General features: G+C 46.5%; 1 protein-coding gene across 1 annotated transcript in view; it reads left to right on the top strand.

Annotated features, from left to right (window-relative positions):
• The window catches only part of VWA5B1 (von Willebrand factor A domain containing 5B1), a 38496-nt gene that overhangs the window by 14765 nt on the left and 10861 nt on the right, over positions 1–12870 (top strand). Inside the window, exons 8-13 of the mRNA XM_046026593.1 lie at positions 2814–2924; positions 4588–4790; positions 5265–5379; positions 6799–6984; positions 9403–9586; positions 10464–10654. Of these exons, the coding sequence (XP_045882549.1) occupies positions 2814–2924; positions 4588–4790; positions 5265–5379; positions 6799–6984; positions 9403–9586; positions 10464–10654 (990 nt within the window). The remainder of the gene's footprint in view (positions 1–2813; positions 2925–4587; positions 4791–5264; positions 5380–6798; positions 6985–9402; positions 9587–10463; positions 10655–12870) is intronic.

Here is a 12870-nt window from a genome sequence, read left to right as displayed (position 1 = left end):
CATGGCTTAGTAGAAAGAGCAATGCCCGGGTTTGGGAATCATTCTGCCACTGATTTGCTCTGTGGCTTTGGACAAGCTGATTCTCAACTCTGGGATTCAGTTATCCTTTCTGTAGAATGAGAAGGAGAGATTAATTCAGGGAGGGCAAACATATGTCACATGTCCCTTTGTTCCCCTCTCCCAAGGCCAGACAGACATCAATAATTGACCATGGCATTTTTTTCTCATGCTGAGCCTGGACTCGTTCTCTTTATCCTTGTCATCTCTGGGTTCCAGGCTGTTACTGCCAGTTAAATGGAGTTAGTTTATGAATGGAAATCCATTTCCTGAACTAAAGACCTTTCCAATTTTACCTTCCAGAATTTTCAGACAATAACTTCCTCTGGCTCTCCTCTCAGTCCCTTTCCCTTTTGGAGTCTCTCCTGCTCTCCTGTCCAGAGCAGCTCACTGAGCTCAAGGTCATCCCTTCATGAATGGCTTTGCTCTGGCATGACGCATTCTGCTACACATGCCCCCTTTTAGAGAAAGGTGCAGAAATTACCTAGGACACACATTCCTTTCCCCACTGGCAATGAGGCCATAGGTGTGTTGCTTGGGTCATTAATTGTGGCCATCAGGTAGACTAAGGAAAAACTAGGCTTAGGGGCGCCTGGGTGGCTCAGTGGGTTAAAGCCTCTGCTTTTGGCTCAGGTCATGATCCTGGGGTCCTGGGATTGGGCTCTCGGCTCAGCGGGGAGCCTGCTTCCTCCTCTCCCTCTGCCTGCCTCTCTGCCTACTTGCGATCTCTGTCTGTCAAGTAAATAAATAAAATCTTTAAAAAAAGGAAAAACTAGGCTTAGACTAGGTTTAGGAAGATAGGAGAGAACAGAAATCTGAACAGTCACACCAAGGGGGAAAGTTCAACCAATTTAACCTCCTGCAGCTGGTCTCATTCTCCAGCTGCCACTGGCTGCCAAAAACATGGCTTTCAAAATTCTAATAGGTGTGAGCGGAGACAATCCGTATGGATCAGCAGTCTCCCGCTAGCAGGAATATACATTAGTGACTAATGAAAAAATAAGCAGATATTGACCTCTTTTGTAGAGAAACAAAATGTATTGACACGGGCAACAAAAAGAGATGAGGGAACATTGATGTTAATGTTTGATGTTTACAGAGGGGGATGGGAGAGGGACTGCGGGTCTATGCAGCCTGCAAGGTTATATGCTGCAGAAGTGGCCAAGATCCAGTTGCCGCTGCTTCCTTCTAGATTCTGGAACACAAACAGTTTGTCTCTCGGAAGCATGCTGAGGTCCCTGAGGTACCATCGATAAACTACTTGGGATGAGGGAGAGTCCCCCCCACCCCCTTCCCGAGCTCTGTGTCACAGAGAGCCAACATCAATGATGATTTCAGAGCTATGTTTTTTGTTTGCCTCTTTGTTTTTTTAAAGATTTTTTTTTATTTATTTAACGAGAGAGAGAGATTACAAGTAGGCAGAGAGGCAGGCAGAGAGAGGGAGGGGGAAGCAAACTCCCTGCTGAGCAGAGAGCCCAATGCAGGGCTCGATTCCAGGACCCTGAGATCATGACCTGAGCTGAAGGCAGAGGCTTAACCCACTGAGCCCCCCGGTGCCGCCCGGAGCTATGTTTTAAAAGCTTGTCCTGTTCTTCGGTTTTGTGATCCAGTGCAACTTCTTAACTCTCTGAGACTCAGTTTCCTTTTCTGTAGAACAAAGGTGTTGCTATTCATATGTTTCTCATGGAGCCGGTGATCGTAACCATTTACTGAATGTTTACGAGGTGCCAAGCTGAGGCTCCGAGGAGTGACCTAACGAGTCCAAGGTCAAGTTAGTAATGGTATAAGTGAGATTTAAAATCACGGATGTCTAACTTCAAAATGTATCTTCTTCTCCACTGTGCTGTAATACATGTTACAGAGGTGAAAGGAGATAATTAATGGAAAGTGCTTAACACGGGGGCTTGGCGCAGAGTAACTGCTTGATATTTATTGTTGCGCTCCGCCGCTGTCATCGTGACCACCACCATCATCATCTTCATCCCTCCTGCCATCTCCCCCACCTTTCCTCTTCGTGATTATTTATTTCGACAGAGCTCATCAAGGGCTCCTGGTGTTGCGGAGTTCAGCCGGTTAGCACCCTGTAATGTTCCCAGACTCTGGAGGCACGGTGACCCGCCTTAGAGCGCTGGCTCTGCTACTCTCAAAAATGTGCACGAATGAGTCATCCCCCCTCTCTGTGGCTCAGTTTCCTCTTGTATAAAATGGGGATGACATTGTGCCTGCCTCAAGGCTCACAGTGAGGATGACATGAAGTAAAGCATGGAAACTGTCTCCCAGGTGTGTAACAAACACGAGCTGGAGAGTCTGCCCCTGAGAGACTTGTTAGCTGGAGCGTTAGCCATAGGTAGGGCACATCAGATGCAGAAGGACCTGGACGAAAGCCTCTTCCACCCACAGTGTGCCCCGGACCCAGCCATGTGACCCCCTTGGATGTCGATTTCGTTTTGGCAGAAGGAAGTGGGTGCTCCCTGCTCTCCCTACCTCTCAGGGTCAGCAGGAGGTGAAATGGAACTGGCAAGCATAATAGAAGGGCTTTGAGAAGTCAGACTTGCCACACGGATGAGAAGTTTTATGATGATGGCTTTGGTCCAGCCTCGGGTTGCTGTCAGCAAATTTCTTGATCTGAGGGCAAAAGCACTGTTGGGTGTGGGCAGAGGGGTGAAAGCCCGTCTGGACGCTGCTTCTAGCTGCTGGGTGGTGGCAAAGCCAGTAACTCCTTCCCGAACTCTGAAAATCCCTTTCTTGCCTGCCAGGATGCCATGCTGGTAGCTCTTAAGAGCCTCATGCCAGCCTGCCTCTTCAATGTCATTGGGTTTGGATCCACATTTAAGACTCTCTTCCCTTCCAGTCAGACCTACAGTGAGGTAAGGCAAGGGCAGGGCTGGGTCCAGAATGGGTGGGTGGTGAGGAGCAGAGGGAAAGAAGAAAAAGAAAGCGTGGGTAACACTAGGGTCTGCCTCAGAAGCTGCCCCACCCCTTGCCTTGTAGAAACTCAGTGATGCCCACAGCAGAGAACTCAAGAGATTGTCTCTGGGTAGACCATTAGCTGACATCTCATCTTCTGACATCCCTCCTCTTCATAATAAGGACCATTTGGGGAAAATTATGGGTGTGCTCAGACAGAGGGCACAGGGAAGGGGTAGAGAGGGGATATATCCTGCTTCTGTTTCAAGAGAATGATAGACTCATGCAAGTTTGAGCTAAAGGAGCGAATGGTAAGGGGTTACGGAGTGAATGGGTAGGGAGAGGGGCTAACAATCGAACTCACAAGGCTCAAATGACAATTTAGAACAAGAGGACAGGGGCGCTAGCAGCACATTCAAAACTGGAGCATATCTTGTCCAGGTCTAGGAACAGGAAGAAAGAACATAAGAAAGGGGAGGGAGAAAGGAAGAACATGTTTCCATGAAAAATAACTTTATAGTTTTTTAAAATACAAAAATAATATATATTGATTATCCCACAATTTTTAAAACCAGATCATCAAAAAGAAAAATTAAAAGGTCTCCCATGATCACATCAGAAGAAAAAAAAAAAGAAAGACCACCATTAAGAGCTCAGTATAAATTCCTCCAGCCCTTGTTCTTGTGTTTACATGCATTTTTAATAAAGATAGTATTAGATCCGCCATACCATTCTGTAACCTTCCAACACAACAGTCCATCATAAGCATATTTCTATCTAAGTAATATTAATCTACACAATAACTTCATTTATCTGTGTAGTATTTCACTACACAGATAAATTGGGACCTATTGAACTAAATCCCTACTTGAGCATGCCAGTTGCTTCCATATTTTTCTATTCAGTCATCTTTGTAGGGAAGACTCCACACCCATCCTTAATGATTCCCTTGGGATAAATCCTTAGTCTTATTGGCTAGGAAGTTAAATATCCATTTCAAGACTTTTGATACATGCCATTAGTCCAAGCATAGATATTGGAAGCATCTTCATGAATCAGAAGCAGAACATCTGATATCCATCTGGTGCCAGGAGTCCTTGGACAGTTGGGTTCCACAATCCTGATCCAGGAGGAAGAGAATCTGAAGCCCACATTGGGCGCATGATTTCTTCAAAGTACTGTAGGGATTTAGCACCACAGGCAGGGCTAGAATTTGAGCCTTAAGATTTCTAGTGTAATGGTCTTACCACTACGCCTCCTGCCTCACTCATCAGAAAAGGACACCTCATTTGTGCTGAGCAGTCGGGGCTTGCCATCCTACCTTTTCCACGGGTGTTTATATTTTTAATGAGGAACAAAGAAAGAACAGTTGTAAGTTAACAAACCACAGACAACAGCACTTAGGGCATTTGTACGAGGTGCTATTGGGCAGAATCACACCCAGTGAGTGGCCATCATTCTTCTTGTACATGGGACAGAGATGAAATCGGGAACATGAGTCAATTCAGTGAGACCTGGCTAAGATCTAGGGAAACAAAGTACTCATTCTCCAGGGACTTACAGTCTCGGTGTCATATGGTGATCCTGGGGACTATCTTCCCTGTCCATGGCCCTTCCCTGCAGGAGAGCGTGGCCATGGCCTGTGATAACATCCAGAGAATGCGTGCTGACATGGGGGGCACCAACATCCTTTCCCCGCTCAAGTGGATCATCCGTCAGCCAGTGCGCCGAGGCCACCCGCGGCTTCTCTTCCTGATCACAGACGGCGCCGTCAACAACACCGGCAAGGTGCTAGAACTACTGCGAAACCATGCCTTCTCCACCAGGTGGGCACAGGTTGAAGGTCTAGGACTTGGTTATCCTGGGCTGTCCTGGGCTGCGGGTGCCAGAGGTGGGCATTATGGAGGATGCCAGAAGGAAAGGAGAGAATTCCAGTTCCTACAGTGCTTTGTTTCCAGGGTGGTTGGTGTAACTGATTTCGAAGTTTGCCTCTTTCTCTCAAGAGTTCAGATGGGATGCGATAATACTTCACCTCTGCGTATAGCTCCCAAAGGGCAGCCTAGGGGGAGGAAGTCCTTCCTGTTCCTTTGACTCTGTCCTGGAGTGAGACTTAATGGGCTATTGTGAATGTTGGTGCCCACTGATGGCCCTCTGCCTTCTCCTTCCCCCTCTGCCTGATGCTAGGATAAGCTCTGAGATAGCTCTCCTCACTCATGCTCTGTCCCTTTCCCCACCAAAGGGACAAAGAGGACACAGAGGATGGGAAGTAGCAGCCTCTTTCTTTCTTTCCCTTCTCCCAGGTGCTATAGCTTTGGAATTGGACCCAACGTGTGCCACAGACTGGTGAGAGGGCTGGCAACTGTATCCAAGGGCAGTGCTGAGTTTCTGGTGGAGGGGGAACGGCTCCAACCCAAGGTAGGCAAAAGGAGCTCACTGTGTTCTAGGGCCGGTACCTCAGAGGCCCAAACTGATCATACAGCAACTCATTGGTGGGGCTGGGATTTCATTTCACCCAAGTCTGAGGTCTCCACTAGCTCTCCACTGTCTCCCCAGTGACAATCAGAGAGGTAGAGGCTACAGAGTAGATAGTCCCCAGGATCACTGTACTGGAGTCAGTAGAGGACACTAGGTCCACAGGTCTCCAGCCACTGGATTACATGCTCCAGCCACCACCTGGGCAAGAATGGAGCTTCTGAGTCACTGCGTCTGTGCTTATGGAGTTGTGTTTGGGGTCATTTCTGGCCACATTCCTGATGATGACAAATGGTGGCTCAGAAGCATTTAAAGGACCCAGAAATCAAGGAAATTATAGTCAAGCCTCCATTTTCTGCACAGTTGGCACAAATAACCCAACTCTTTGAAAATCCTTGGGTCAGTCCAGATCCTCCAGGAACCAGAGAACCACAGACAGAGCAGGATTTAAGAAGTTCAAAACTACAAGAGGTTCACTGGGGGATAATATCTGTGAAAGAAAAAAGAGGAAGAAGCAGGAAGGAGAACTCTTCAGCCCTTAATACCCATGCATACCTGCAAAAGGAAAGGAGGGAGGCAGGACTGAGCAGGGAGAGTTTCACACTGCAAGTCTGGCAAGGTCTCAGCCAACCCAACTGGGACCTCAGGAGCAAAGATTACCCATTAGGCAGTCAAATAAGGCTGAAATACCTGCACCAGTATCTGAGCAGCTCAGTCATTGTGGGAGGGCTTCCAGAGGGAGGTGTGGTCTTGGCTTGAACGCTGGGGCATTGCATCTGGAGACTATCACCTAACTGCATTCCTTGCAGCAAAAGATCATAGTCTTCCTCAAGGAGATGTGGGAGTGCACCCAACTTTGCAGTATATCTGAAGAAATCAGCCTAGGTGATGCTTGACCACAGCTGTCATTTACTGAACACCTATCATGAGGCAGCAACTTCAAATCCAGTATCTCAGCTAATTCTCCCAACTACACTGAGAGTTGAAAATTACTCACTTTACCAGAAAAGGAAACAGAGGCCCAGCAAGGCAAATTAATTTGCTCAAGACCACTATCCAGTCCCATGCTTTGACACAAATTTTCTGTGGGTCCCAGGCTAGTCACAACTTTACTTTAGGTCTTAGATCTCCTCCTTATAAAATGCTAAGCTAGAGAAACAGGATCTGCTCCAACTCTGACATTCTAGTAGTCTAAAAAGCTCAGAGGCATGTTCACTGCTGGACAAGCCATCCCAAGACCTAATGTGTCTTCTTCTCTGCTCACACCCCCTCACGCTCATACCCCTATGGTCTTTGTGCTCCTCCTCTGTGCACGTCCCTGCTCAACATACCCCCAACCTGTGTTCTGACCCTGCCCGACAGATGATCAAATCCCTGAAGAAGGCCATGGCCCCAGTCCTGAGTGATGTAACTGTGGAGTGGGTCTTCCCCGAGACCACCGAAGTCCTGATCTCACCTGTGAGCACCAGCTCCCTCTTCCCCGGAGAGCGGCTGGTGGGATATGGCATTGTGTGTGATGCCTCCTTATACATCTCCCATCCCAGATCTGTAAGTATCTTAGACATTCCATAACAGTGGGGCTCCAGAACCATGCGCACAAAGCCACCCTTAGCTGGAAAGTCTATTGGTGGCCTCTAGGAAATAATTGGGTCTAGGTTTACAGTTGTGGGGTCTGGTTACCTGACCATGGGCATGCAGTCACGATGAAACTGCTTAGGTAACTGTTATCCTCACAGCATGTGGTTCTTAAGATCCCCTGCAGCAGAAAAATTGGGAGAACGTGTCTAAAATGCAGAGCCCAAGGGGTGCCTGCCTGGCTCAGTTGGGTTAAGTGGCCAACTCGTGATTTAGCTCAGTTTTTAATCTCAGTGTCCTGAGACTGAATCCCACAAGGCGCTCTGTGATCAGCAGGGAGTCTGCCTCAGGATTCTCTCTTCCCTCCCCATCCCTCCCCCAGCTCGCTCTCTCACTCTCTGTCTCTCAAATAAATGCATAACTTTTTTTAAAAGATAAAGTAAAATGCAGGATCCCTGAAATCTGCCTCTGAAACTAATGCTATATGTTAATTGAATTTAAATACATTTTAATTTGATTTAAAAAATACTTACCAAAAAAAAAAAAAAAAATGCAGAACCCAAGCTCCGACCCGGGTCTACTGAATAAGTCTTTGAGGATAAGGTCCAGGTATCTGCATTTGACATAATCTCCCCAAATTGATTTTTTTAAAGATTTTATTTATTTATTTGACAGAGATCACAAGTAGGCAGAGAGGCAGGCAGAGAGAGAGAGGAGGAAGCAGGCTCCCCGCCGAGCAGAGAGCCGGATGCAGGGCTCGATCCCAGGACCCTGGGATCATGACCCGAGCCGAAGGCAGAGGCTTAACCCACTGAGCCACCCAGGCGCCCCCTCAAATTGATTTTTGACAAACAACTGCGTTCAGAACAACCACACTCAGGTTTCTTTCCCTAAAAGCTCTATTCAGGTCATGTCTCCTCAATTGAGTTTGTGTTTTACTCACACAAATCATTCTCTTGTATGTGGTGACAGAAGTGAGATAGAAGTGAGGAACTTCTCAAAGGAAGGTGGAATTCATGCTAAAATGTGGGGGATTGCCTGAAATTCCCCCATCCCTCCTCTTTAGTGAGTCTCTCCACTTCTGCTTGAAGGATTTGTCATCTTGCTTCGTTTTCAAGCAGGAGTCACCAACTCATTGCCTAAAGGGACTGGCAGGTATAAAATGAATAAAATGAACTTCTAAAAATAAAAGGGGAAAACGCCATGAAGGATAACAGTTATCACAGGGTCCATAGAGAGGCAAGAGAGGTGGTGAGGAATATGGTGAACGGGATGGCACATGGCCCTCTCAACTGGGTGCCCCCTCCCCAGTGTGGGCTCTATGTTAAAGGTGTTTTCAATTTTGCAAGAGAAGTGAGAATGGATGTGTGATATTTCCAGCTTTTAGAATGTTATACAATCTCCTAAGAATCACGGTCAGAGTAATGGTTAATGTGTTATGGAGAGCGGGGAGTTCAAAAGCAGGGAGAAGCTGCTAAACAGAATGTTGGTCAGTCTTTGAAAAATCTAGACCCTTCTTGGAGGTCTGGGAGGCGTCTGATCATCAACAGACTCTACCACTGGAAGGAACCATCAAATAAAAGCCTTCTCCTTTCCTTACCCATAAAACTGGCCAAGTTTTCTCCTGATACTAACACAGCTCTTGGGGAAGGGTACCCTTGCCTATGGTGGTTTAAATATGACTTTCCCTCCTTTGGAAAGCAATCTAGAAATAACTAATGAAATTAGAAATACATAACTTTTCAGCCCAGAAATCCCTCCTAAGAAACTAACACCTAGAAATAAAAGTGATGCAATGGATTTATGTCAAAGGACTCACTGTAGCAATTTTTTATGGTGCAAAAACAATGGATCCCAAAGCAAAGGCTTAATAATAAGGAGTGGTTGAATATTGTGCAGTCAAACGTTTAAAAGAATGGCTGATATGCAGGACTTCTAAAATGTTTTAAGTGCAAAATTCAAGATACTGATAAATGCAAGTAATATAGTCCAGTTCTTGTAAAAGAAAAATTACCCCCAAAGCCCTTATGTTTTATATATATGTGTGTGTGTTTATATCATGGAGAATGGAATGGAAGGAACAGATGGTTCATTTTGTTAATTTTGGTTACCTACTTGGAGACAGAAGTGGCATTTAGAATTACATTAAAAATTCTTTTAAATAAAGAAGATAATTAAAAATATAAACAATATAAATGCTATGAAGAGTCAGTTCCATTCACCATCTCTTAAACGGAAGTCTGCCCAAATAACTCAAGCAAGAAAAAACTTTCCTGTTATTCCAGATCCTCAAAGATGGAATGTCTACCACCTCCTGTCCTACTCCTGCCTCCCCTATAGATGCTCTTTCTGACATCTACTCCCAGCCCTCTTTTCTCTGCCTCCTTCCAGGACAAGAGGAGACGATACAGCATGCTTCACTCCCAGGGGTCCAGTAGCTCTGTCTTCTACCACTCCCAGGATGAGGGGCCCAGCCCAGACGCCAGAAACTCTGCCAAGAGCATGGGGTCACACTTCAACCTCAGGCAGCCCAAAGATGCCCAGCCAACCACTGGAGACTCCACCACTAATCCTGGTTAGTCTGCTGCTCCTTGTCTTCACTCCTTCTTCCAGGGAGGCCATGATTGCTACATTTTACTGAGTACTTACTCTGTGCTGAGCACTTTATAGAACCCATATCACTGAATAGTTAGCACTTGTGAAGATGGGTCCTAGTTCACCAATTTTACAGATGATGAAACTGAGGCTTGGGGATGTTAAGCAACTTGGCTAAACTCATGAAACCCAGCAAGAGGGAAGGTACAGACAGGTCTAGAGCTGTTTGCCTCCAAAGCCTCTTTATGGTGCCAATTTCCATTCATAGGGCATTTATTGATCACCTACTAAGGCTAAGTACCAAACACAGCGTGGGAAAAAAAGATGATGCAAACACGAATTCTTGTCTTTCAGAAGCTCTCTGCCTAGGGGAAGAGATACAATTGGCTCTAACATTGACAGAAGCAGAGTGACAGGGACCACAGTGAAGTTTAATAAGCTGTGGGAGGTCCCAAGAAAAGACACATTGTTAGATGATATCGGCAGAGACATAATGAGGGCACTGCTTCTTAGATGTGGGAAGGGAGAGGAAATTCCAGGCAGCAGAAACTGGCTGAGCAAAGATGTAGAAATGTGACACCTAAAAAACACATCGCAATTGATTACTCATCTGTTACATTTGAAGCACAGGGTACGCTGAAAAAGGAGCAGAAAGGACAGTAGCTGGGTGGATGGATTAGGACCCCAGTTTACGTAAGGCTTTGAATGCCAGGGGAGGCGAGACATCTACAAATGTTTCAGCAGGCAAACAGTGGGTAACACAAGAAGTTTCCAAGCAGGAAAGGAGCATGCAAGCCTCTTTCTCTTTCTTCACTCTTCCCCACCCTGCTGGCTCCCCTTGTCACCACCCTACCCAGCTCTAGACTTCTCCCAGCGACGGCGGGCATACAGCACCAACCAGATCACCCACCACAAGCCCTCCCCAAGGGCCCCCACAGCAAGCGACCCCACAGTGCCTGCCAAGAGATACCCACTTCGGAAAGCCAAGCTGCAGGACCTCACCAACCAGAGCATCACAGATGCCCCTTGGTGGCAGATTGATCTGCAGGTACCTGAGCAGGGCGGGTTGGAGTTGGGGAGACCACAGCTGGGGAGAGAGCTGTCTCCTGCTTCAGCCACAAGGTCCACTACTTATACTGTAAAATGAGTGTCTTCTTCCTCATTTTTCTGGATCTTGATCTGCTTGAGCCTCTTTATAATAATGGTATCCAGTATTCAGTGACATCACCCATTCTCCACACACAATACTTCCCAGGGGCCAGGAGCAGCCCCACTGACACTCATTCGAAGGGGCTGTGTCCTGTGTATTGTAGAATGTTTGGCAGCATCCCTGGTCTCGATCAGCTGAAAACCACCTTCAACCATGATAACCAAACCTGTCTGCACTCATTGCCAAATGTCCCTGGGGAAGAGGGTAAAACCACCAGAGGAAGAAACACTGTCCTAAACCAAGTTGGTGTTTGTTATTATCTGCATACCTTATCCACTTTCTTAAGAACAGGTTTCGTGTAGCTTTGTCATTGTAAGTCACGGTTCCATAAAAGCAGCCTTTTGCTCTGCCCCTTCCACCCACCCTCGCCATCCCTCCCTGCCTCTCCATAAGCTCCTATAGTTCCCAAGGGGAGAGACATGGCCACCTTATCCCTGCGAGCCCTTCTCTGTGCTTAACCAGGAATTGCTTGATGCAGCTGGAAGACACTGACCTTGGAGTCAGGTGGACTCTGCTCCTCAAACATGTTGCTTACCCTCTCTGAGCCCCAACTTTCCCATCTAGGAAATGGGGAGAATAGTTTATACAGTGGATTGAGCTAACTGCCATCAGCAGGCATGGACTGGGAGCCTTGCAGGCAATGGCTGATAGGAGAGGAAATGCCTGGTGCAGCCTCTCCTTGGTGAGAGCTCTGGGCAGTTTAGCATCTGTTCTCTCCTGCTTGCTCCTGGCCCATCCTTGCTCATGTCTTTCTGAACGCCTGCTCAGCTTCTTCTCCAATCTGATTCTCCCCTGCACATGCGCACACGCATGCCTGCACACGCACACACACGAGCACACACATACACCCTCCCTGAAGCCTCCGGCTGGGTGAAAGGCTGAATCTTAGACTAATCCGTTGCCATGGAAACTGTAGCAGCATCTGTTTCTCAGTGTGTTGATGATGGTAGGGCAAGGGTGAGGGGAATCCCAGCCTCTGATGGGAGACAGGGATTAAGGACCCCTTGGAACCCAGGAGCCCTGGCTGGATACCAGCTCCTACCAAGGCCATCCGACCAGTGACCAGTCCCTTTCTTCTCCCACACCCTTGTTCCATCTCTAGGACCTCAGGTCCAGAGGAGACAAGAAGGAGGAGCCCAGCCCTTGTCCTAAGGAACCCCTATCTAATGGACAGGCACAATCCTCTTCCCAGTAAATACTTAATAGAGATGAGAAAACCTCAATGATTAACTGTTGACCTAAAAACCTGAGAGGCACTTTTTCTGTTTCACCTTGCAAGTGCCTTTTGCCCCTGTCCCACCCCCTTCCCCCTACCAAGCATATGTGCTCCCGGAGGCACAAACTTCATTTTTAATTAATTTAATATTCTTTAATTACAAAAGTAATACATGAAAAAATCAGAGTTTGCGATGAAAACCCTCAAACAGTTTAGGCAGGTATAAAGTAAAAATAAAATTATCCCTTCCCTGTGCCCGAACCCTCTGATTTTCAATGTTTCCTTCCAGAAATACTACACACACACACACAAAACACACATATGTGTTTTGAATAATCACATTGCAAATCTCCAATTATATCCAATTATCATTGGATATCTCCAAAATCCAAACGCAAATCTCTAATTTACTCTTTTAATGTCTTTTTAATTCTCTCTCTTTCTTTGTTCAGTATTCCTCTTTTTGGTGAACAGTTCTGTGAGTTTTGACATACGCATAGTTCTGTAACTATCTCCACAGTCAAAATACAGAACGGTTGCAATTTACTTTTTTAAGATATGTTTGATCTTGGACATCTTCCCACCCTGGTATGAAGAAATCTGACTCTTTTTCATTTCGGTGTTTGTTGTGTGGCATTCCGTGGCATGGATCTTCCATAACCCATTTGTCAACCCCTATTGGATGTGCATTTTGAGAGTGTCCAAGGATGCACTTTTACAGACAATGCTGCAACAAATCTACAACACATGCACGTAGATATTCCCTTCCTGTGCATTTCCACAGAACTTCTAAAAACGGAATCATTGGGTCAAAGGCGCTTGTGCGCATTTAATGTTG

Source organism: Meles meles, chromosome 1 (assembly GCF_922984935.1).
Source record: "Meles meles chromosome 1, mMelMel3.1 paternal haplotype, whole genome shotgun sequence".
NCBI classification, from domain to species: domain Eukaryota; kingdom Metazoa; phylum Chordata; class Mammalia; order Carnivora; family Mustelidae; genus Meles; species Meles meles.
This window is presented reverse-complemented; position numbering and strand designations above follow the sequence as displayed.